The following is a 23528-nucleotide window of genomic DNA, read 5'->3' as shown; positions in this document are numbered from 1 at the left end:
TTTTTTAAGCATAAATAATGGATTTAGTTAAAATTTTGATTAAAATTGAAGTTATTTTTTCCTTAAAAATAAATGATAAAGAACACTAGAATCTATAGTAGTAATAGTGTAATACTACCTTACTAAAATTTATATCTGCACTAGGCTTTAGACAATTTTTCCCCAATACAAAATTTATTGAAAAAAAAGAAGATATTTTTAGAGGAGGTAACTTTTCTTGAAATTTTGATAAAAAGCACTATGTTTTCCTTCTGGTCAATAGCTTGACGGTCAGAAGATGGGAGGCGCCGCCTGTATCAGTGGCTGAAACAGTGCTGTCTGGAAATGTACTGGAATCTCAGATAATATAATTGAGGGAGTTTTTGTCATCCGTAGGTGAGTTACGTCTCTTGCCGATTTTGAAATCTCAATACCCAATGTTTTATTTTCTTCGCAAAACTGTTCTCCATGGGAGGATGCACAGCATAACAACTCTTCGAAACTACCCACCATTGATGTTGTCTCTCAGATGCATCTCAGCCTCTTCAGATCAAAAATCTTTTACCGTCTCATATCTTATTGAAACATGTGGGTTTTCTGAAGAATCAGCTTTGACTGCCGCAAAACATGTTTACTTTAGAACCCCGGAAAATCCTGACTCTGTCATTTCCTTCTTCAAGAACCAAGGCTTCTCGAAAACCCAAATCACTAGAGTGATCAAGAAACGTCCATCAGTGCTTGTATGTAAGGCTGAGAAAACCCTTTTGCCCAAAATTGAATTTTTTCGCTTTAAAGGCGTTTCAAGCTCAGATTTAGTTAGAATCTTCACTGCTTACTCTACTATTTTTGTGACTAGTTTAGAGAAACAAATTATCCCTGCCTTTAATTTCATTAGTAATCTTCTTCAATCTGATGAGGATACTGTTTATGCTCTCAAACGTCTCCCTCGATTAATCTCCTATGATGTTGAAAGTTATGTTTTGCCTAACATTAATGTCTTGAGAAATATTGGAGTGCCCCAATCAAATATTATTTTGATGTTTCGTATGCAACCTCAAACATTATTGAGATCTCCAGTTAAGTTTATGGAGATTGTGGAGACAGTGAAGAAGATGGGATTTAATCCTATGAATAAGAGTTATCTTGCAGCTCTTTTTGTATGTACTTCAATGTCCAAATCAACATGGGAGATGAAGTTTGATACTTATAAGATGTGGGGTTGGTCTGAGGAAGAGATTTTCAAAGCTTTTCGCTTGCAACCCTATTGTATGAGTACATCTAAGGAAAAAATTATGATAATGATGCATTTTCTTGTGAACAGAATGGGTTTTAAGTCTTCTGCTATTGCCAAACACCCTCGTGTTCTGATGTCGAGCTTGGAAAAGAAAATTCTCCCAAGAGGTTTGTTTGCTCAAGATCTGCTGTTGTCAAAAGGATTTGTCAAGAACTTTAACTTGAGTTCATTGTTTCTGAGTTCAGAGAAAGTGTTTCTTAACAAGTTTATTAACTGCTATGGGGCAGAAGCTCCTAAGCTGTTAGAGCTATACCAAGAAAAATTGGATCTTTCAAGTAAGTGGAAATCGGATATGCAGGCTTCAACATATGTGAAATCTTGACATTAAGATTCAAATCGTCTTTCTTATGTTAATTTGATCAAGTTGACTTCTGTTATTTTGGAATTATTTCAGATTAAAGTCATCAATGCAGTCAATTCAATATTTTTTCTCCTATCCTTTTCTGCCATTCATAAAACTTGAATGAAAGCACTTGCTCTTACCGTTTGCTGTCTATTATATCTCAATCTTGCTGTCTTTTAAGTAGTCATGTGCCTGGTTTGCCGCTTGTATACAATTGCATATTATTATGCTATGTGCATCTCTGCAAGCAGTGTGCTGGAAGATTGGTTTGATAACTGGTAATTTGTATTTGAAGTTAAATCACTGTCATCCATCTCCCAAGTGGTGTAGCAGCTTCCAAGAAAGGCTGATAATCACAAGAAATTATATGATGATTGCCTTCTTAATGAATACTTGGTGTTTGGACTTCCTGGTAGGGAAGGAGAATGTGGGGAGATTTTAGCACTGAATTAACACTGTATACTTTGTCTCAATTTATTATCTGTTAACTGAAACACATCCTTTTTATGTCTCTGAACCTTAAGTCTATGTTTAAACTAAATTGAACCACTCATTGAAAGAAAATGATTTCCTTACAATCAACTTCATTATTATACCCAATCACCATCATAGAAAGCAAGTTTTATCTTGATGGACAATGACCCTTTGAACCAAATGTGAAGATGAATTGAGAATGAAAATTTTTTATCTTACAAAATAACTAGAAAGTGGATTAGTTTTAACATTCTTTTGCTTACTATAATATTTGGGATTCCATTTTCTTCTACCAACAGGGAATATTTTTATATATTACTTGATTTTTTTTGGCAATTTTTATCATTTCTTTTTTTGGGCCAAAGGTGTTAAATATTTTGGACTTGCAAAGCCAATCCAAAATAAAAGAAATAGTATACAACTGAAACCCTTTAGCCTTCACTAGCAGGAGGCATGCCAGTTCAAAGCCTAGAACATTCTTGAGAAGTTCAATCCAGGTTAAGGAAACTGTAGAGAAAGTGAAGGAAAATGGGGTTGAATCCTATGAGGATGAACTTCGTATTTGCTGCTGCCCGGACGAATTCCAGGGGGGGTGGGAAACTTGATTGCGATTGGTCCGAGAACAAGGTTTCTGGTTTGAGAAAATGGTTTCAATTGCCAATGCACGCGATGCCCACGCGCTCCACTCTGTAGCCGTCAAGGCTGAGAACATTCTACCCGAAAAAATAGTACTTGTTCTCAAAATTTCAAAAAAGATATTTTTTAAGTTTTAAATGTTATAGATATAAGTGTGAATGTTTATTATATTATTGTTTATATAAATCAGATCAAATCAGTTAATTCAAGCTGATCAATTACAAGAGTATAATTTGATTTAAACTATTAAACTTGATTATCTATATCTAAATTAAATTACATTAAAATTAAAATTTTATTTAAATATTATCTATTCAAATTAAATTATTTTAATATTAATTTTATCTTATAAGTTCTATTTATATCTATAAATAAATCCTTACTACATAATACACACTCAAATATTAATATAAATAATCAAACGTAAAACTAACACACTAATTATAAGGGTATAATTTGATTTGAACTTTGCAAGAGTATAATTTGATTTGAATTCTTAAACTTTATTATGTATATTTAAATTAGATCAGATTAAGATTAAAATTTTATTTCAATATTTTTCATCTAAATTAAAATTATATTATATTGAGATTAAAATTTTATTTAAATATTTTTCTTTTAAATTAAATTCTTTTAATATTATTTTTATTTTAATACAAATAAAGCAAGTTAAATCATTTAAATAATTTGATTTAATACAACACCCGTTGGTACTTACTGCAAACAACTTCAACTTAATGCATGAAAATGAATTTGTTCAATATTTACTATCAGACTACCCCTTTAATTCTTTCATGGCATGATGCTATGAATATAAATAAAAACTTGATTTTTTTTACTTGAATGCTTGAGCAACAAATCTTATGTATAGTAAGGCCTCTTAGTTATTAACTAGTACTGTATATAGCAACAAATGTATGAATATTTGAATGTGAAATAAAAGTTCATAAATAATAAAATTTCAACTATTAACTAGTATTATATACATTACACCTGAGCATTTGGTTCATTAATTGATACATAATCTGTCAGCCTAAAAAATAAGATTTGAATATCCTCTTCTCCAATTATATATATAAAAAAAAAAACTAGTATTATATATATTATATATATATGTATTCAACATCTTCTTGCGGCCGAGAGCTAAAAATATGTGTTGCAATGTCATTGAGGCAACAACCAATAGAGGAATGAAATCAAATCACAAGCAATTAATGCTAGACAAAATGATTGCTGTTACAATCCACCTGAAATCCCTCTCTTTTATGCTATTAACAAACTTCACACTAAAGCTGGCTACATGCCTTACCTACAATTTCCATAAGTTACTAGTATTCAGATTTTCCTCATGTTAATGTGAAGCTTGCTTCTGCTGTAGGTCTTGAATGTAGCAAATACAAAATTGTTATCTGTAGTCTTTTCTGCTGTTAGTGAAGCTTGAACTCAACTAAGCTCTGACTCTTAACTGTGCTGTTATATCTCATCTCGCTGTCATAAAAGTGCAATTGCACAATGAGATTCTTAGTTGGTGTTATATTTTGTTCAAGGCAATTGTAAGTTCCTATGCCTAAGTTGTTTAGGAATGGTTGGTCTTTGAGGAATAATAGATCAACACTTCTTTGGTTGATATTGTTCTTCTCACTTTTTGTTTCTTTCGAATTTCCTCTAGGCTGGGTGGGAAATGAACAACAAGGTGAGGAGATTGTAGTGTTGAATTAATGGTGGATGCTTTGTGTCAACCGATCTTCTGTCATGTGAAACGCAACCTCTAATCACTCCAAACCTTGATAGCAGGGCCGGCCCTTGGGTAATGCCACCCAAGCAAGGGCTTTAGGCCCAAATTTGGATCGGTACATTTTCAAGGAACAAATTTTTAATCTCCAGAAACAGGTAAAATTCCTTCCCTCGTTAGCTTAGTTCCAATCGCCATGTTTTGCTTACTCTGCCAAAGAATTCTCCATGGGAGGCACGCTATTACAGCCTCTCAAAGTCACAAAGTTTTATACGTTTCCCAAAACGACCCATCGTCACTTGTAGGAGTATCTGCATCTGTCACTCTCAGATGCATTTCAAGCTCTTCAAAGAAGCAGCCATTTACAGTTTCTTACCTTAAAAAGAAATGTGGGTTGTCGTCGGAATCTGCTTTAAATGCCGCCAAATATGTTCAGTTTGCAACCTCGGATAGGGCTGACACTGTCATTGCCTTCTTTAAGAACCACGGTTTCTCAGAACCCCAAATCATCCGCCTCATCAAGAGACGGCCGGTAGTGCTTTTATATGATGTGGAGAAAACCCTTTCGCCCAAACTTGAGTTTTTGCGCTCTAAAGGTACTTCAAGCCCTGACCTTATCAAAATATTGTCTGATAACCCAGCAATTTTTGGGTCAAGCTTAGAGAAACAAATTGTCCCTTCTTTTAATTGTCTTAGTAATTTACTTAAGTCTGATGAGAAGATTATTCATGCTGTAAAACGCTATCCACGCCTTTTATGTTATGATCTTAATGCTATTTTATTACCTAATATCGATCTTCTGCTGGATGATGGAGTGCCTGAATATAGAATTGTTACAACGCTACAGTCACTGCCTTCAACATTAATGAGAAGTCCAATTCAGTTTAAGAATATGATAGAGGAAACAAAGGAAATGGGATTCATCCCTTCCAGGCCAATGTTTATGGTAGCACTCTCTGCAGTGAGTTCAATGAGCAAAGCAACATGGAAGAAGAAGTTTGAAGTTTTTAAGAAGTTTGGTTGGTCTGAGAAAGAGGCTTTGGAAGCTTTTCGAAGGTATCCCATGTTTATTAAGGTGTCTGAGGATAAATTTATGTTGACAATGGATTTCCTTGTGAATAAAATGGGTTTTCGATCTTCGATTTTCGCCAAACGTCCCCGTATACTGATGATGAGCTTGGATAAAAAGATTGTCCCTAGGGGTCTGTTTGCTCTAGATTTGTTGTCCAAAGGTATTATCAAGCGTGTTAACATGCAGGATTTGTTCGAGACTTCAGACAATTTATTTGTTGAGAAGTTTGTGAACCGCTTTAAAGCAGAAGACTCTGAGCTGTTAAAGCTATATAAAGAGAAGCTCAATCTTTCCAAAAACTGGAAAATTGGTTGATACAAGCTGCAGCGTTTATGGATCGTTGACATTAAGAGATTCAGATTTTCCTCATGGTACTTTGATTGAGTTTGATTCTTTATTCTGAAACTTTGCTTGGGCTTAGGTTAGAAATGCAGCTAATACAAATTTTTACTTTATTCTTTTCTGCCATTAGTGAAACTTGAATTCGACTATGTGCTCTGACAATTTGCTGTGCTATCATGTGTTATCTTTGTCTCCAAATGCAGATGCGAGGCAAATTTCTCAGGTTATAATTATTGTTTGGCCTGGTATCTGTACTTCTGTAGTTGCACCCCCTCTTGCCATGTGTTAGCAAGGAGCATATTTAAGGATTGGTTTAATATCCTGCTATTCAGGAACTGTACCATAATCCTCCAGCCCCAAGTTGTTAAAAAGCTCCAAGAAAAGGTTGTGTTGTTCTGGTTCTTTTGCTGTTCTACAGTTTTTTGTTTCTTTCCTTTTGGTTGTGCAGGGACTGTGGGATAGTAGATTGTAGAATGGAAGCTAAATAGGAAGGGTTGTGAAACCAAAATTTCATTGTTTTCTGTCATTTGAACATTGAACTTGTAGTTCTTGACTATGCTAATCTTTGTGTAGCCAACCTGTGAACTCTTCCAACTTGCTTTCTTTGCTTCTGTGATGAGTAAGTGCAATGGTTGGCAGTAGGTTGCCACCAGAAGGTATAAAGCTTACATGCTTTGCCAGTGCAATGGTTGGCAGTAGGAGTCCACCAGAGGAAAAAAAAACCTACAGACTTTGCCTAGTAGCCTACTATGCAAGGCTCAAAAGGCAATACGCTGCAAAGATTCTACTTATATCCTACAATATGGAAATTGAATCATTTTAGTTTTCCTCCCAAGTGGTTTAGCAGCTCCTAACCTCCAACAATGACTGGTGTAAGAGGAAACTTTATTATACTTGGAATTTTCATCACTTACCTATTACGCACTCTTATGATTTTAAATTCAAGTTTTCTCTCTGAATAGATATATTTAATATCAATATTAAAAACGTTGCACCAAGTTAAATATGTCAAACAAACTAATTAAGAGTCCCACCTTGCGAATTGGATAAGAAACATGAGGATTTCAAACCCCCGACGTGTTAGAATTCGTACACAGATAGAACTGGCTATGCAGATATTTCTTTGATGGCCCCCAAAGCAACCATATATGTCGGCATATGGTACTAAAGTTCTTCACTCCAGGCAAAGTTCAATGTAAAGCAAGTTAATACGATTGAAATTTATATAATGAAGAAGCTTATGGCTTAACATACTTCTTCACAAGAAAATTTTCATGTGCATTAAGCATAGAAAATCTTAGATAAAAGAACGGGAAAGGCTAAGGTTTTGTTGAAAGGAGAAAACAGCATATTATCTCATTTTTGTCCTCAACAGCTTCAGAACCATGGGTCTCTAAACAGTCGACTCCAAAAAGGATCAGTCTGTCATGGTTGCCGCCTTACGGGTGGGCGTTTCTTCTTGGAATTCAGAATCTGCCCATTTTCAAAGAACAAATTTTTAATCTCCAGAAACAGGTAAATTCCTTCTCTAGTTTGTAGTTCTAATCCCTATGTTTTACTTTCTCTGCAAAAGAATTCTCCATGGGAGACTCGCTGCTACAGCCTCTCAAAGTCACAAAGTTTTATGCGTTTCCAAAAACGACCCATCGTCACTTTTAGGAGTATTTGCATCTCTTAGTCTCAGATGCATTTCAAGCTCTTCGAAAGAGCTGCCATTTACTGTTTCATACCTTAAAAAGAAATGTGGGTTGTCCTCAGAATCTGCTTTAACTGCCGCCAAGTATGTTCAGTTTAAAACCTCGGATAGAGCTGACACTGTCATTGCCTTCTTCAAGAACCACGGTTTCTCAGAACCCCAAATCACCCGCTTAATCAAGAGAAGGCGGGTAGTGCTTGTATCTGATATCGAGAAAACGCTTTTACCTAAACTTGAGTTTTTTCGCTCTAAAGGTGCTTCAAGCCCTTACCTCGTCAAAATCTTATCTGATAACCCAACTATTTTGGGGTCAAGTTTAGAGAAACAAATAATCCCTTCTTTTAATTGCCTTAGTAATTTCCTGTCTGAGGAGAAGATTATTGATGCTGTAAAACGCTATCCACGCCTATTGTCTTATGATCTTAATGCTATTTTGTTACCCAATATAAATCTTCTGCTGGATAATGGAGTGCCTGAATGTAATACTGTTACAACACTTCATTCATTGCCTTCAACATTAATGAGAGGTCCAATTCAGTTTAAGGATATGGTAGATGAAGCAAAGGAAATGGGGTTCATCCCTCCTAGCCAATGTTTATGGTAGCACTCTTTGCAATGAGTTCAATGAGCAAATCAACTTGGAAGAAGAAGTTTGAAGTTTTTAAGAAGTTTGGTTGGTCTGAGAAAGAGGCTTTTGAGGCTTTTCGAAGGTATCCCTCGTTTGTTAGTGTCTGAGGATAAATTTATGGTGACAATAGATTTCCTTGTGAACAAAATGGGTTTTCAATCTTTGCTTATCGCCAAACATCCCCGTATATTGATGATGAGCTTGGATAAAAAGATTGTTCCTAGGGGTCTGTTTGCTTAAGATCTGTTGTCCAAAGGGCTTATAAAGCATGTTAACTTGCAAGCTTTGTTGGAGACTTCGGATGATTTATTTATAGAGAAATTTGTCAACCGCTTTAAAGCAGAAGCCTCTGAGCGGGTAAAGCTATATCAAGAGAAGCTCAATCATTCGAAAAACTGGAAAATTGGTTGATAGAAGCTGCAGCATTTATAGATCGTTTACATTCAGATTTTCCTCATGTTACTTCGATTGAGTTTGATTCTTTAATCTGAAATGTGCTTGGTTTAGGCTAGAAATGCTGCTCATGGAAATTTTTTGCTTTTAACTTTTCTGCCTTTAGTGAAGCTTGAAGTCGACCATGTGCTCTGATAATTTGCTATGCTATTATGTGCTATCTTTGTCTCCAAATGCTGATGCGGGAAAAATTTCTCAAGTTATAATTATTGTTTGTCCTGATATCTGTACTCCTGTGGTTGCACCTTCTCCTGCCATGTGTTAGCAGGGAGCATATTTAAAGATTGGTTTAATATTTTGCTATTCAGAAACCGCACCATTATCCTCCATCCCCAACTGGTTAAGAAGCTCCAAGAAAAGCTTGTAATCTCAAGAAACCTATACATGATAATATTGTGTTTTTCTGGTTTATTTTCTGTTCTACAGTTTTTTGTTTCTTCCTTTTGGTTGTGCAGGGACTGTGGGTTAGGAGATAGTAATATGAAAGCTAAATAGGAGGGGTTGTGAAACCCAAATTCCATTATTTTCTGTCATTTTAAACATGAATTTGGAGTTTTTACTACGCTAATCTGTGTAGCCAACCTGATGAACTCCTTGAACTTGCTTTCTTTGCATCTGTGATGAGTAAGTGCAATGGTTGGCAGTATGTTGCCACCAGAGGGTATAAAACTTACATGCCTTGCCATTGCAATGATTGGCAATAGGAATATAGGATGCCACCAGAGGGAAAACAAACCTACATGCTTTGCCAAAGGCTGCATGCTTTAAAGTGGTGGCATGATATCCTACAAAATGGAAATTGAATCATTTCACTCCACCTCCCAAGTGGTTAAGCAGCGGCTAGCCTCCAACGATAACTGGTGTGAGAGGAAACCTTATTATGCTTTAAAATTTATCTAAAAATTTTGGGATTTTTGGACAATTTAAAGCAAAAGATTCTTCCCAAGGATGATTGATTTCTGTGTAATTCTTCAAATGAAGTTTGGCTCATCGCTCTGTCACAACAGTATATCAGTATAAGTTATTGTTATCCATCAACTTTTACCACTTCGAAAGCTAAGTACTACAAGAGGATTGCAATCCTTCAATCTTTGCTGTTGGCTAAAAATGCTTTACAAATTATTATTACCAAAAGAAAGTTAGCACTGCCATTGGTCTTGTTCACATTAAACGGTTCACATGAGCCCCATCAAGATTATTAAGTTACACGCATATGGGCAGAATACAACCCCAAACAAAGGATCAAAGCACAGCCGTTTATGTTTTACCCCGAAAAAAAACCCTTCAGTCCAAGTGGGTTAACGTAGGTTTGCCAAACTTGTTTGACTCGTGAGTTTCTCTGCTGGAATTCAAAACTTCGCTCCTTGGCAGTCGCAGAACGGATTTGTCTCAGGTGATTCTGTTCTGTCATTGCTTTAATTTCAATTCCTATGTTTTGTTTTATCAGCAAAACTCTTCTCCATGGGAGGGACAAGATCACAGCCCCTCAAACTATGAAACTTTTCTGCACTCTTCGAAAGAACCCATCGATTTTATCTCTCAGATTATTTTCCTCGACTTCAAATCAGCAGCAATCTTTTACAGTTTCTTACCTCATTAACACTTGTGGGTTGTCTCCGGAATCTGCTTCGCATGCCTCTAAATTTGTCAACTTTGAAACCCCACATAAGCCCGACTCTGTCCTTACCTTTTTCAAGAACCATGGTTTCTCAAAAACCCAAATAGCAACCATCTCCAAGAGGCGGCCAGCGTTGCTTTTATATGATGTTGAGAAAATCCTTTTGCCTAAAGTGGAGTTTTTTTACTCGAAAGGTGCTTCAGGTTCTGACCTTACCACATTCGTATCTAAATATCCAACTATTTTGGCTATTAGCTTGGAGAAACAAATTATCCCTTCTTTTAACTTGCTTAGAAATATGCTTCTGTCTGATGAGGATGTCATCAATGCTATAAAACTCTATCCTCGAATTTTCTCCTATGATTTTAATGCTTATATTTTGCCTAATATCAATATTCTGAGAGATACTGGAGTGCCTGAATATAACATTGTTAAATTACTCCATTGGCTGCCTAAAACATTCTTCCGAGCTCCAGTCCAGGTCAAGGAGAATGCTGAGAAATTAAAGGGAATGGGTTTCAATCCTGAGAGGGTTATTTATCTTGTAGCTGTCTATGCATTGGGGTCATTGAGCAAGTCCACTTTGGAGAAAAAGGTTGATACTTTTAAGAAGTGTGGTTGGTCTGAGGAAGAAGTTTTAGAAGCTTTTAGAAGAAATCCTTTGATAATGACAATTTCCGAGGATAAAATTATGGCTGTAATGGATTTTCTTATGAGCAAAATGGGTTTCGAGGTGTCATCCCTGGCGAAATACCCTCGTATAATGGCAATGAGCTTAGAGAAGAGGCTTGTTCCGAGGGGTTTGTTTGCTCAAGATTTGTTGTCTAGAGGTTTACTTAAGAAGAAAATTCGGTTGCCAAAATTGTTTGAGTCTTCGGAGGAGTTGTTCCTGAGCAGGTTTGTGTATGCCTATGGAGAAAAAGCTCCAGAGCTGTTGAAGCTGTATGAAGAAAAATATAACCTTGCAGTAGGAGGCAAGGGCAAAATACAGATATCGTAGAAGTTGTCCTTTGATCCTTGTTGAATTCTTGAATTCATGAATGTGCAACTAATCAGAAATTTTGAGCAATATCCATTTTCTGTCATTAGTGAGTCTTGAATTTCAGCTATAGGACTCTTTGCCTAATGCTGCCCTTTATCTTCCCTTGTGAGTCTCTTGTTTATATTATACTACCAATGCTGTCTCCAAATTCATGAATGATTTATGATGAGTTTATATCATTCCTTGCTTTGGCCTCTCATCTGCAGTTTTTGTATGATCCTACTATGAATTTGGCTTGACATTCTTGCAATTTTGGCAGCTGAAATCATCCTCTCCTCCACCTCCTACCAAGTTGCTTAGCAGCTCCAAAAATGCTACTGTCACAAAGAAGCCTTGCAAGGGTTTGACATGGATCATATGAAGAAATGGTGCTGCTGTTATAATTTAGAACAAGCTCTTGGGCTTTTTCAATACTAGGATCAATTATATTAGTGTCTATTCTTATCAATTTAGAATTATTCTTTCTCCTGTTTATGATGATAACTCATTATTCACAAAGAAGTGAGCAAAACTTATGTTCTTTTAAATGATTAGCTCCATATTTTTATCATCATCATAACAAATATTGCACTTTCCCTTTTTAATCCCTTGGATTATTAATTAAGTACCAAGAAGTAGGAAGTAGGAGAAAGGTTTCCCCTTTTTCAAATGGGGAAAAACAATTTAGGGATTAAGGTGCTATGACTCAATATTGTGTTTAGTTAGTATACTTATTGAATGTTTGTCACTGAACATTCAATCACTTCATTTGTTGAACAAGAAGTGATTTTTACATAAATACTTTGTTAATGTAAAATGACAAATTTTGTCATTGCACTTTCAGTTCTGTAAAATTTTTGGATAAAAATAACGAAATTAAAATATTTTACAAAAAATTCTGCTCAGTGTAAATGGTAAATTTTCATCAATTTCATGATTTTAGGTTTAAAAATCAACAAAATTAAAAATAAAATAACAAATTTCAATGAGATTGAAATACAATCATACATAATACAGTGGTAAACTTGATCTTAGTGTAAACAAATATGATGTACAAATAAGAATCTAGACATTGGATATGAGCATCTCAAGAAGTGTAATACACTAAAAAAAAGTTTTTTTTTTTTTTTGCTTTTTGGCAAAATGATAAGAGGGTTAAATCTTGGGAAAAATTTACATAAATTAATAGCGGTAATTTCCGTGTATAACGCGACCCTGCGAGATAGAAAGGGGTTATAGAGTAGACGCACAGTGACCTGACATTTGGGAATTGTAAAGTTTGAAGCTATGGCCTTTGAGTTTCAAGAGCAGCCTGCCGTCCCGGTCTGCATTCAGGGTTCAAAGTTGAAAGCTTTTAGGGTGAGTTAGTTTGTTCTCTCTTTGAGTAGCTTAATTTGTGTCATTTCCAGAATGTTTAATCTTTCTAGGAAAAACAATAGCATCTTACATAGGGTTTCATACATTGTCAGGAACAACTCCTCCTCAAACTCACTCTTATTTCTCAAAGTTAGATGCATCTCAAACACTTGTTCCGACCTATCTCAATCTTTTGCATACTCTTACCTTATAGACAAATTTGGGTTCTCCCAAGAATCTGCTTTGGCAGCTTCCACGTATCTCTGTTTTAAAACCCCAGATAAAGCTGATTCTGTCACTGCATTTTTGGAGAAACATGGGTTTTCAAGAACCCAAATCCAGCAAATGATCAGGTTACGGCCGAATCTGCTGTCTTCTAATGTTGAGAAAACCCTTTTGCCCAAACTCGAGTTTTTCCGATCTAGAGGTGTTTCAAGCCCTGACCTTATCAAATTCTTACTTAACAACCCTACTATTTTAACTCGTAGCTTAGCGAATCAGGTTGTCCCTTGTTTCAATCACCTTAGCAGTCTGCTCCAATCTGATGACAAGGCTGTTAAAGCTATAAAACGCTATCCACGTCTTGTCACATGTAATTTTGATGCTCATATGTTACCTAATATCAATATTCTGTTGGATAATGGAGTGCCTGAATCACATATCAGAACAATGTTTTTTCACCACCCTAGATACTTTGTCATGATCCCGGATCGGTTTAAGGAGATTGTGAAGGAAGTGAAGGAAATGGGGTTCGATCCTTTGTTGATGAAATTTCTCCGTGCTGTAATTATGTTTAGAAAAATGAGCAAACCTACACTGGAGAGGAAATTTGATGTTTACAAGAAGTGGGGTTGGTCTGAACAAGAGATTTGGGAAGCCATTCGAAAGAATCCACAATGTGTGGATTTTTCGGAGGAAACAATTATGTCTAGAATGGATTTTCTTGTGAACAGAATGGGTTTTAAGCCTTTGCACATTGCCAATCAACCAAGTGTTCTATGTCGGAGCTTGGAGAAGCGGATTATTCCAAGGGGATTGTATACTCAAGAGTTGTTATCAAAAGGTTTAACGAAGAAGTTTACATTGTCTGGATTGTTTGACATTTCAGAGAAGACGTTCTTTGAGAGGTTTATTAACCGATATGAAGACATAGCACCTCAGCTACTAAAGCTGTACAAAGAAAAAGTGAAGCTTGCCATAGGAGGCAAATACTGAACAAGTAGGTTTTTTCATGTACCTAATTCTTCTATCTAATTGAATTGTTTGATCTCAAACTTGCTCCTATTTGAATTGAAGAATGCAATTATTACCAATACTTTTAAGTAGCATTGACTCTTGTTATCTCGCTCTGACTGTTTTATGTGCTTGATTGAAGAGTGGTTATGTTGCTCAAAGTGCAACTGTGAAATGAGTCTCATTTGCAGAGCTTACAAATCTCTTGGTTCATTAGATTGTGCAACTTTGAAATGAGTCTCATTTGCTGAGCTTACAAATCTCTTGGTTCAGTAGATTGTATTGATACCGGGTAGTTCGTTTTTTGATGTAGCTGATTCTTCTATCTAATTGAATTGTTTGATCTCAAACTTGCTCCTGTTTGAATTGAAGAATGCAAGTATTACCAACACTTTTAAGTAGCATTGATTCTTGTTATCTTGTTCTAACTGTTTTATGTGCTTAATTGAAGAATAGTTATCTTGCTCAAAGTGCAACTGTGAAATGAGTCTCATTTGCAGAGCTTACAAATCTCTTGGTTTATTAGATTGTATTGATACCAGGCAGTGTAGGGGCTCCAAGAATGCTGCCGCGGCAAATTACAAATCTCTTCGTTCATTAGATTGTATTGATACCAAGTAGTTTAGCAGCTCCAAGAATGCTGCCGTGGCAAAGAAAACCTTACAAGGTGATCACATGAAGAAATGGTGCTGCTGCTGTAATTGAAAACAAATGGGAAGACAATAATCCAATCCAGGTTTTCATGTTGCCAAACTCATGGCCCTTTGTTAGTGCTAGGATCAATCATATTCAATGTAAAATTATTCTCTTTTGGTGCTAGGATAAATCATATTCAATGCAAAATTATTCTTTCTCCTTTTTATGATAATAACTCATTGTTCACAAAAATATGAGCAAAACATATGACTTTTTAAATGATTAGCTCCATTTTTTATATTAATCATAACAATATTGCAATTTTTCTTCTCCTTTTGATTATTAATTAAGTACTGTGAAGTATGAAGTAGAAGAAAGGTTACCTTCTTCAAATTAAAAAAAAGAAGAGGTACTAAAGTGAAACTTGTTAATTCAATATGACTTAATATTGAGTTTTTTTTTTAATATATTTCAACTTTATTAAATGGTGTCATTGTACTTTCAATTACTTAATTTTGGATAAAAAGTAATGAAATCAAAATATTAATGTAAATGGAAATTTTTGTCACTCTAAATTTAGGTTTTTTTTTTAATTTTTAGATAAAAAGTAAGGAAATTTGAATGTTTCAAGAAATGTTTTGATAATATTAAAGTACAATTTGTTTAGTTTGTTATTTTGGGTTCAAAAATCAATAAAACAAATGTGCAATAACATAATTCAATAAAATTGAAGCACGATAACAAAATTCAATATTGACTCATACAAATTTTATCCTAATCCCAAAAAATTATGAAATAAAGTAGAAGCAAGGATCTATACATGAGAAATAAGCATATCAAAAAGGGTAATATAATAGTAAAAAAAAGTATTATACTTAAAGATGTCTCAAAATTATTTAAAAAATATTTAAATAGAATTTTTATTTTTATTATATTTAATTAAGTCCTGATAGTGTTATTTTAAACTAAATAAATTTTTATTGTTAATAGTTAACTAACTATTAATAGTTAAAATTTTATTTATTATTCTATATCACGTAATGTTGATATGACATATTAACATTTTATAATAAATGATAACATGATATATCAATATGACATTATAACATAATTATATGATATTTTATACCTTCAAATTAATGTCATATGAGTATAAAATGATAAAAACTATTTTACTTAATGATAATTAATTAACTATTAATTATAAGCTCTATTTAATTTAAAATAAAATATAAATAATTGATTGAATACGATAAAAATTTTTTTTAAATAATTTAGAAATTTATCAAATTTAATCAAAAAATTTGATAAGTGAAAATTAATATGAAATTAAATAAAAATAAAATAGTAAAAAAATTAATTTAAAGATAAAATAATTAATTAATTACATATATATATATATATATGTATATATAGATGTCCAAGACTCCCATGATATTAAATTAACACGGGCTGTGAGCAGCACTAACCTTGAAACAGAATAGCCAGAGAGTGACTTGATATTGGGGAATTGAAAAGCTTGAAGCTTTGGCATCCTCCTGTCCTGTCTGCCTTCAGATTTCAAAGTTGAAAGCTTTTAGGGTGAGTTTGTTCTCTCTCGGAGTAGCTTGTTTATTTCATTTCCGAAATGTTTAATCTTCCTAGGAAAACCATTAGTATCTTTCATAGGCTTTCTTCATACATTGTTATGTACAAGTCGCCCTCATTCCTCAGAGTTAGATGCATCTCAACCACCTGTTCAGACCTATCTCAATCTTTTGCATACTCTTACCTTATAGACAAATTTGGGTTCTCCCAGCAATCTTCTTTGGCGGCTGCCAAGTATCTCCGTTTTAAAACCCCAGATAAACCTGATTCTGTCATTGCATTTTTGGAGAACCATGGGTTTTCAAAAACCCAAATACAACAAATCATCAGGTTACGGCCGAACCTGCTGTATTCTAAGGTTGAGAATAACCTTTTGCCCAAACTCGAGTTTTTCCGATCTAGAGGTGTCTCAAGCCCTGACCTTATCAAATTCTTATTTAACAACCCCACTATTTTATCTCGTAGCTTAGAGAATCAGATTGTCCCTTGTTTCAATCGCCTTAGCAATCTGCTCCAATCTGATGACAAGGCTGTTAAAGCTATAAAACGTTACCCATTTCTTGTCACATGTAATTTTGATGCTTATATGTTACCTAATATCAATTTTCTGCTGGATAATGGAGTGCCTGAATCAAATATCAGAGCAATGTTTCTTTACCATCCTAGATCCTTTGTCATGATCCCTGATCGGTTTATAGAGATTGTGAAAGAAGTGAAGGAAATGGGGTTTGATCCTTTGAAGATGAAATTTCTTCGTGCTGTCATTATGTTTAGAAAAATGAGCAAAACTATCCTGGAGAGAAAATTTGATGTTTACAAGAAATGGGGTTGGTCTGAACAAGAGATTTGGGAAGCTATTCGAAAGACTCCACATTGTATGGACTTTTCAGAGGAAACAATTATGGCAACGATGGATTTTCTTGTGAACAGAATGGGCTTTAAGCCTTTGCTCATTGCCAATCAACCAAGTGTTCTATGTCGAAGCTTGGAGAAGCGGATTGTTCCAAGGGGACTGTATGCTCAAGAGTTGTTATCAAAAGGTTTACTGAAGAAGTATACATTGTCTGGATTGTTTGACACTTCAGAAAAGGTATTCATACAGAGCTTTGTTAACCGATATGAAGACATAGCACCAGAGCTGTTAAAGCTGTACAAAAAAAAAGTGGATCTTGCCACAGGAGGCAAATATAGAACAAGGAAGTTGTAGAATGTAAGTTTTTTGATCAAGTTTATCCATTGAATTCTTTGATCTCAAACCTGCCCCTGTTTGAATTAAAGAATGCAACTGTAACAATACGAGTCCATAAGACAGTTTGTAGGTGCTACTAATGTTGGCCATTTTTGCAGAAGCACTTGCTAAAGTATGGTATTAGCAATGAAATGCCACCCTGTGAATAATCCAGCTATTCAAACAACAAAAGAAACTATAGGTTTGGTGTGCCCTCAACGGAATAAAAAGAATGTTTTCTTTGAAAATAAAGTGAGAGATATGGTTGTGCAGGAGAAATTGAAAAAAGATGATTGTAATTCTTATTATGATTCAGTGTTATTGAAAGTCCTTGCCATGCCTTCTTAATATGTGCTTGATCGAAGAATAGTAATCTTGCTCAAAGTGCAACTGTGAAGTGAGTCTTATTTGCAGAGCTTACCAATGTCTTGGGTACACTAGATGAAATGAGTCTTATTTGCAGAGCTTACCAATGTCTTGGGTTCATTAGATTGTTTTCATACAAAGTAGTTTTGCAGTTCCAAGAATGCTGCTGTGGCAAAGAACACCTTACAATGTTATGACATAATCACATGAAGAAGTGGTGCTACAGCTGTAATTTAAAACAAATGGAAAGGCAATATTCCATCCTTGTTTTCGTGTTGCCAAACTCTTGGGCATTTTTAATACTAGGATCAAGCATTTTAGTATGTATTCTCTTGTCAATTTAGAATAATACTTTCTCTAAGTACCATGGAGTGTGGAGTAGAAGAAAGGTTTCCCTTCTTCAAATGAAAAACGAAAAAGAAAGGGGCTAAGGTGAAATTCGTCACTATAATATGACTCAATATCGAATTTTATCGGTATATTTTAATTTTATTAAATATTATTATTGCATTTTCAATTAATATTTTTTTTAACAAAATTTATACTTTATTAATGTAAATGACAAATTTTGTCACTATAATTTCAATTTCGTTAATTATTAGGTAAAAATACGAAATTTGAATATATCACAAAATATGTTAACATAAAAGGTAAATTATCATTAATTTTATTATTTTATGCTTAAAAATTAAAAATACAGTGATATAATTTAATGAAATTTGGCTAAATGATAAGAGGCTCAAAACTTGGAAAAAGTTTCCAAAAACTTCAGTTGAGGGTTTTAAATTTATAACATAAATTAAATGAACGTACTGTGAGATAGACGCATGAAGCAGAGAGACGTGGTATTCGGGAAGCGAAAAGTTGGAAGCTTTAGCGTTTGAGTTTCAAGAGCAGCCTCCTGTCCCTGTCTGGGTTCAAAGTTGAAAGCTTTTAGGGTGAGTTTGTTTTCTTTCCGAGTAGCTTAATTTGTTTCTTTTCCAAAATGTTTAATCTTTCCAGGAAAACCAGTAGCCTTTTTCATAGGCTTTCATACATTGTTATGAACAATTCCTCCTCAAACTCACACTTATTTCTTAGGGTTAGATGCATCTCAAACACTTGTTCAGACCCATCTCAATCTTTTGCCTTCTCTTACCTCATAGACAAATTTGGGTTCTCCCAAAAATCTGCCTTGGCAGCTTCCAAGTATCTCCTTTTTAAAACCCCAGATAAACCTGATTCTGTCATCGCATTTTTGGAGAAACATGGGTTTTCAAAAACCCAAATCCAACAAATCGTCAAGCTTCGGCCGCCTGTGCTGTATTGTAATGTTGAGAATAACATTTTGCCCAAACTGGAGTTTTTCCGATCTAGAGGTGTTTCAAGCCCTGACCTTATCAAACTCTTATCTTGCAACCCCAGAATTTTTTGTCGTAGCTTAGAGAATCAGATTATGCCTTGTTTCAATTATCTTAGCAATCTGCTCCAATCTGATGAAAAGGCTGTTAAATCTCTGAAACGCTATCCATATCTTGTCTCATGTAATTTTGATGCGTATATATTACCTAATATCAATACTCTGCTGGACAATGGAGTGCCTGAATCAAATATCAGAGCAATGTTTCTTCAACACCCTAGATCATTTGTCATGATCCCTGATCGGTTTAAGGAGATTGTGAAGGAAGTGAAGGAAATGGGGTTTGATCCTATGCTAACAAAATTTCTTGGTGCTGTCATTATGTTCAGAAAAATGAGCAAATCTACCTTAGAGAGAAAGTTGGATGTCTGCAAGAAGTGGGGTTGGTCTGAGCAAGAAAGTTGGGATGCTTTTTGCAAGAATCCATACTGTATGGAAGCATCACAGGAGAAGATTACGGCAATAATGGATTTTCTTGTGAACAAAATGGGTTTTCAGTCTTTGCTCATTGCTGATCAACCATATGTTCTAGGTCGGAGCTTGAAGAAGCGAATTGTTCCGAGGGGTTTGTTTGCTCAAGATTTGTTATCAAAAGGTTTAATTAAGAAGTTTACCTTGTCTGGATTGTTTGACACTTCAGAAAAGGTATTCATTCAGAGGTTTATTAACCGATATGAAGACATAGCACCACAGCTGCTAAAGCTGTACAAAGAAAAATTGGATCTTGCAATAGGAGGCAAATATTGAAAAGGGTATTTGTAGAATGTAAGATTTTTTATTGAGCTGATTTTTTAATCCAATTAAATTTTTTGATCTCAAACTTGCTCCAGTTCTAATTGAAGAAAGCAATTGTAACAATACTTTTTGTAGTATTGACTCTTATCACCCGTGAAACTTGAACTCAACTTTGTGCTCTGACTGTTTTATGTTCTTAAATAATAATCTTGCTCGAAGTGCAACTGTGAAATGAGTCACATTTGCAGAGCTTACCAATATCTTGGTTTATTAATCGTATTGATACCAAGCTTTTGGCTTCAAATGATGTTTTTCTTCATCCAACTATTAGGTCTTGTTTGTCATTTGTTTAGAGTTATGAAGGTAAAAAATTGCCTGTTGTTTTGATGCAGCTTTGAGATTGTAGTTTTAATTATTTTAATTCTGCTGATAGTCACCAAGTTAGGGGATTAGAGAAAATGAGTTTCAATTCTTTCAGGTTTACATTTGTTTTTCCGGTGTCTGGATTGAAGACAATCAGTAAATCCACATCAGAGAGGATGTTTAATGTTTATAAGAAGTGTGGTTGGACTGATGAAGAGATTTGCCTAGCTTTTCCAAGGTGTCACTTGTACTTTTTGGCAGCATCTGAGAATAGTTTATGACTACAAATTATTTCTTGTAGACAAAATGGAGCTTGACAAAGTGCTGTCACCTTTCAGCTGACAATATGGAAAAATCAACTTGTTGAGGAGTTACACACAGTTGGTTTCTTCTTCCCACACATAGTATTACCTTACCAGTATTCTTGTGTATGATTTTGATTCTATTCTGTTACCAAATAGGAATATTTTGGGGGAAAATGGGGTCCCTGAATCAAATATTTTTGCAATGCTTCAACATCAGCCTAGATCATTTATGTTTTATCCGGTTCAGTTTAAGGAGATTGCGGAGGAAGCCAAAGGAATGGGGATTGATTCTTGAAGAATGAGGTTTGTTTATGCTACTTTTACATTGAGATCAACGAGCAATCCACCCTGGAGAAGAAGTGTGATGTTTGTAGGAAGTGGCGTTGGTCCAACCAAGAGATTTGGGAAGCTTTTTGAAAGTATCCATGTTCTATGGAAGCATCGGAGGAGAAGGCTGCGGCTATAATGGATTTTCTTGTGAACAAATGGGCATCAATTCTTCTCTTGTTGCCAAACAGCCAAGTGTTCTTCCGATTAGCTTGGAGAAGAGGATTATTCCGAGGGCTTTGTTTGCTCAAGAGTCGTTATCGTGAGGTTATTTAACACATCAAACAAGGTGTTCCTTAAGACGTTTGTTGAAACAAAGCACCAGAGCTCTTGAAGCCATACAAAGAAAAATTGAATATTCAGAAAAATAAAAAGTAAGTTAAACATAGACTGCAGCGTAGGATTTGCACATCTAAGACTTGAATTTGTTTTGGTCCATTAAGATTCAGAATTTCCATTTCATGTTACCCCTGTTTTCAGTTACTTATTTTGATCAGAAACTTGTTTTAGTTGGAATTGGGCAAATGCCACCGCTCCAAGTTTTTTAGCTGTATTCTTTTCTGCCATCAGTGAACCTTAAGTTCAACGGTCTGCTCTCTCTCTAAGTGCCAGTGTGAAATGAGTTTCCATATGCAACCATATTTGTTTCCATCTTTTTGTTTTTTTGGTTGCATCTGCATGGTCTTGTTTATCAGTGTTTAAGGATTTATAGTGATGTACCTGTTGTCAAGTAACTAGCAAGATCGACTTCAGCTGTTGTTATGCAGCTCCAGCAGTAACCTCATATAGATGGGATTGCAAAGAGTCAAATCAACCTAACCATTTGCAATCAGAGATTGCATTCATCTCATGTTTCAGCATGTTTGTCCTGATCATGCAACTAGCCTCAGATAATGTTCTCTTTCCATGTGACTGTTAGGTCCTTTTCTATCATCTGTTTAGAGTTATGCCAGTCAATTTGGCCGGGGGCCGATGTCGTTTTGCCAAGGAATCTTGGTCCAAGTGAAGGAGTGCTTGGTCCTCATGGTTTTCTGATCTTTCAGTATGAAACAAGCAGGCTCAATGGCCATCAGACAAAACTTGAGATAATGAGATCATAGGGATAAAATCATAAACAGGCTTTATCTTCTCTGTCGAAGTGTTTTCCATGGGAGAGAAGGTTACAAATTCTTATACATTCTTCAGAGTGATCCATTAATGTTCAGACTATCCAGCACTCTTAGATTCAACTCAAGCTCTTCCAATCGGCAGTCATTTATGGTTTCATACCTCATAAACAAACTTGGGTTCTCCCCAGAATCTGCTTTAAACACTTCCAAGAATGCGCATTTGGAGACCAGGTAAACCCGACTCTGTCACTTCATTCTTAGAAGAAAGAGGGTTTTCGAAAACCCAGATCAAAACCCTGGTCAACAAGTCACCAAAGTTGCTTGCATCTGATGTTGACAAAACCCTTTTGCCCAAGTGGGAATTCTAAGTCTCCAGAGGCTTCTCAGACCCTGACCTTGCCAAGTTCTTATCTCGTTACCTGACCATTTTGAGAACAAGCCTAGAGAAACAACTCACCCCTTCCTTCGATTTCCTTAGCAATCTGCTTCATTCAGATGATAAGACTGTCAGAGTTCTTCAACGCTGTCCTTTCATTATCGGTTATGATCTTGATGCTTATATGTTACCAAACATCGATACTCCGCTGGATAATGGAGTGCCCAAATCAAATATTATTACTGCAGTTTGTCATCACCCAGCAGCATTTCTGACTTACTATGATCGTTTTAAGGAGATTGTGAAGAAAGTACAGGAAATGGGGTTCGGTCCTTTGAGGTTTAAGTTTGTTTCTGCTGTTTATATATTGAGACCAAAGAGTGAATCCACCGGGCAGAGGAAGTTTGATGCTTACAGGAAATGGGGTTGGTCTGACCAAGTGGTTTTGGAAGCTTTTCGAAAGTATCCATGTTGTGTGGAAGCATCGGAGGAGAAGATTGTGGCAACGATGGATTTTCTTGTGAACGAAATGGGTTTTCAGCCTTTGCTAATTGCCAACGAACCAAGTGTTGTTGGCCGGAGTCCGGAGATGCGGATTGTTCCGAGGCGTTTGTTTACTCAGGAGTTGTTATCAAGAGGTTTGATTAAGAACTCTTCTGGGTTGTCTGCATTGTTCGACACTTCAGAAAAGTTTTTCCTTCAGAGGTTCCTTCGGCGGTTAGTTAACAGGTATGAAGACGAAGCACCGGAGCTATTACAGCTGTATAAAGAAAAAGGTAAATCTTGCAGTAGGAGGCAAGAACGGAACACGGCATTCAGTTTGAAATGAGGAATGCAAGCCTTACCAGTATTTTTGGTAGCATTCTGTTTTGTCAATGGTGAAAACCTGAACTCAAACCATTTGCTCTGACTCTTTTGATGCGGTTTAATAGTTTCAGCTCAAAGTTGTCAAATTGGGATTATCCATTTTGCTCCAAGTGAGGTTCATTTCTATGTATCTGTTAGGATCACTTCATCATTTGTTTAGAGTTATGAAGGGTCAATTTGTCCCTTTGTTATAAGGCGAAGGAATGCTTGGACCCTTTCGGTTCTTGATCTTCTCAGTGTGGAACGAGCAGGCTCAACCAAGTATTCGCGGCTCAACCCCACTTCTTATAAGCATCAAACTACCATCCCACGTGGCAGCAGCTCAAAAGAACAATGGGTTTCCACTTTCCTAT

The 23528-nt window shown here is 35.5% G+C and overlaps 6 protein-coding genes and 3 pseudogenes across 8 annotated transcripts; all 9 read left to right on the top strand.

Annotated features, from left to right (window-relative positions):
• The first annotated feature begins 127 nt into the window (after nucleotides 1-127).
• LOC110421738 (uncharacterized) lies at nucleotides 128-1709 on the top strand. Its single transcript, XM_021435403.2, has one exon. It carries the CDS (start codon nucleotides 417-419, stop codon nucleotides 1593-1595), a length of 1179 nt encoding a protein of 392 aa, XP_021291078.1. The 5' UTR covers nucleotides 128-416; the 3' UTR covers nucleotides 1596-1709.
• Nucleotides 1710-4627: 2918 nt separating this feature from the next.
• LOC110421158 (uncharacterized) lies at nucleotides 4628-6449 on the top strand. The gene is made up of 2 exons (XM_021434654.1): nucleotides 4628-5901; nucleotides 6076-6449. Exon 1 carries the CDS (start codon nucleotides 4655-4657, stop codon nucleotides 5843-5845), a length of 1191 nt encoding a protein of 396 aa, XP_021290329.1. The 5' UTR covers nucleotides 4628-4654; the 3' UTR covers nucleotides 5846-5901; nucleotides 6076-6449.
• Nucleotides 6450-7380: 931 nt separating this feature from the next.
• LOC110421536 (uncharacterized) lies at nucleotides 7381-9060 on the top strand (annotated as a pseudogene).
• Nucleotides 9061-10035: 975 nt separating this feature from the next.
• On the top strand, nucleotides 10036-11872 carry LOC110421159 (uncharacterized). Its single transcript, XM_021434655.2, has 2 exons — nucleotides 10036-11414; nucleotides 11569-11872. Exon 1 carries the CDS (start codon nucleotides 10080-10082, stop codon nucleotides 11265-11267), a length of 1188 nt encoding a protein of 395 aa, XP_021290330.1. The 5' UTR covers nucleotides 10036-10079; the 3' UTR covers nucleotides 11268-11414; nucleotides 11569-11872.
• A 648-nt stretch (nucleotides 11873-12520) lies between these two features.
• Nucleotides 12521-14748, top strand: LOC110421275 (transcription termination factor MTERF8, chloroplastic-like). 3 transcript variants are annotated; one of them, XM_089784429.1, is made up of 2 exons: nucleotides 12521-12647; nucleotides 12758-14748. In XM_089784429.1, the coding sequence occupies exon 2, from the start codon at nucleotides 12990-12992 to the stop codon at nucleotides 13857-13859; it is 870 nt and encodes a 289-aa protein (XP_089640555.1). In that variant the 5' UTR covers nucleotides 12521-12647; nucleotides 12758-12989; the 3' UTR covers nucleotides 13860-14748. The 3 variants fall into 3 exon arrangements, with proteins under 3 accessions (XP_089640555.1, XP_021290502.1, XP_021290501.1); XM_021434827.2 differs by having other exon boundaries at nucleotides 12528-13863; nucleotides 14420-14748; XM_021434826.2 differs by having other exon boundaries at nucleotides 12528-13863; nucleotides 14404-14748.
• Nucleotides 14749-15944: 1196 nt separating this feature from the next.
• LOC110421760 (transcription termination factor MTERF15, mitochondrial-like) lies at nucleotides 15945-18078 on the top strand. Its single transcript, XM_021435425.2, has 2 exons — nucleotides 15945-17310; nucleotides 17448-18078. Exon 1 carries the CDS (start codon nucleotides 16141-16143, stop codon nucleotides 17305-17307), a length of 1167 nt encoding a protein of 388 aa, XP_021291100.1. The 5' UTR covers nucleotides 15945-16140; the 3' UTR covers nucleotides 17308-17310; nucleotides 17448-18078.
• Nucleotides 18079-18448: 370 nt separating this feature from the next.
• On the top strand, nucleotides 18449-20494 carry LOC110422366 (uncharacterized). The gene is made up of 2 exons (XM_021436250.2): nucleotides 18449-19836; nucleotides 20235-20494. Exons 1-2 carry the CDS (start codon nucleotides 18680-18682, stop codon nucleotides 20470-20472), a joined length of 1395 nt encoding a protein of 464 aa, XP_021291925.2. The 5' UTR covers nucleotides 18449-18679; the 3' UTR covers nucleotides 20473-20494.
• A 204-nt stretch (nucleotides 20495-20698) lies between these two features.
• LOC110421534 (uncharacterized) lies at nucleotides 20699-21089 on the top strand (annotated as a pseudogene).
• A 909-nt stretch (nucleotides 21090-21998) lies between these two features.
• LOC110422367 (uncharacterized) lies at nucleotides 21999-23448 on the top strand (annotated as a pseudogene).
• The last annotated feature ends 80 nt before the right edge of the window (nucleotides 23449-23528 follow it).

Source organism: Theobroma umbraticum, unplaced genomic scaffold (assembly GCF_002168275.2).
Source record: "Theobroma umbraticum cultivar Fairchild unplaced genomic scaffold, ASM216827v3 scaffold_130.0, whole genome shotgun sequence".
Lineage (NCBI taxonomy): Eukaryota > Viridiplantae > Streptophyta > Magnoliopsida > Malvales > Malvaceae > Theobroma > Theobroma umbraticum.
This window is presented reverse-complemented; position numbering and strand designations above follow the sequence as displayed.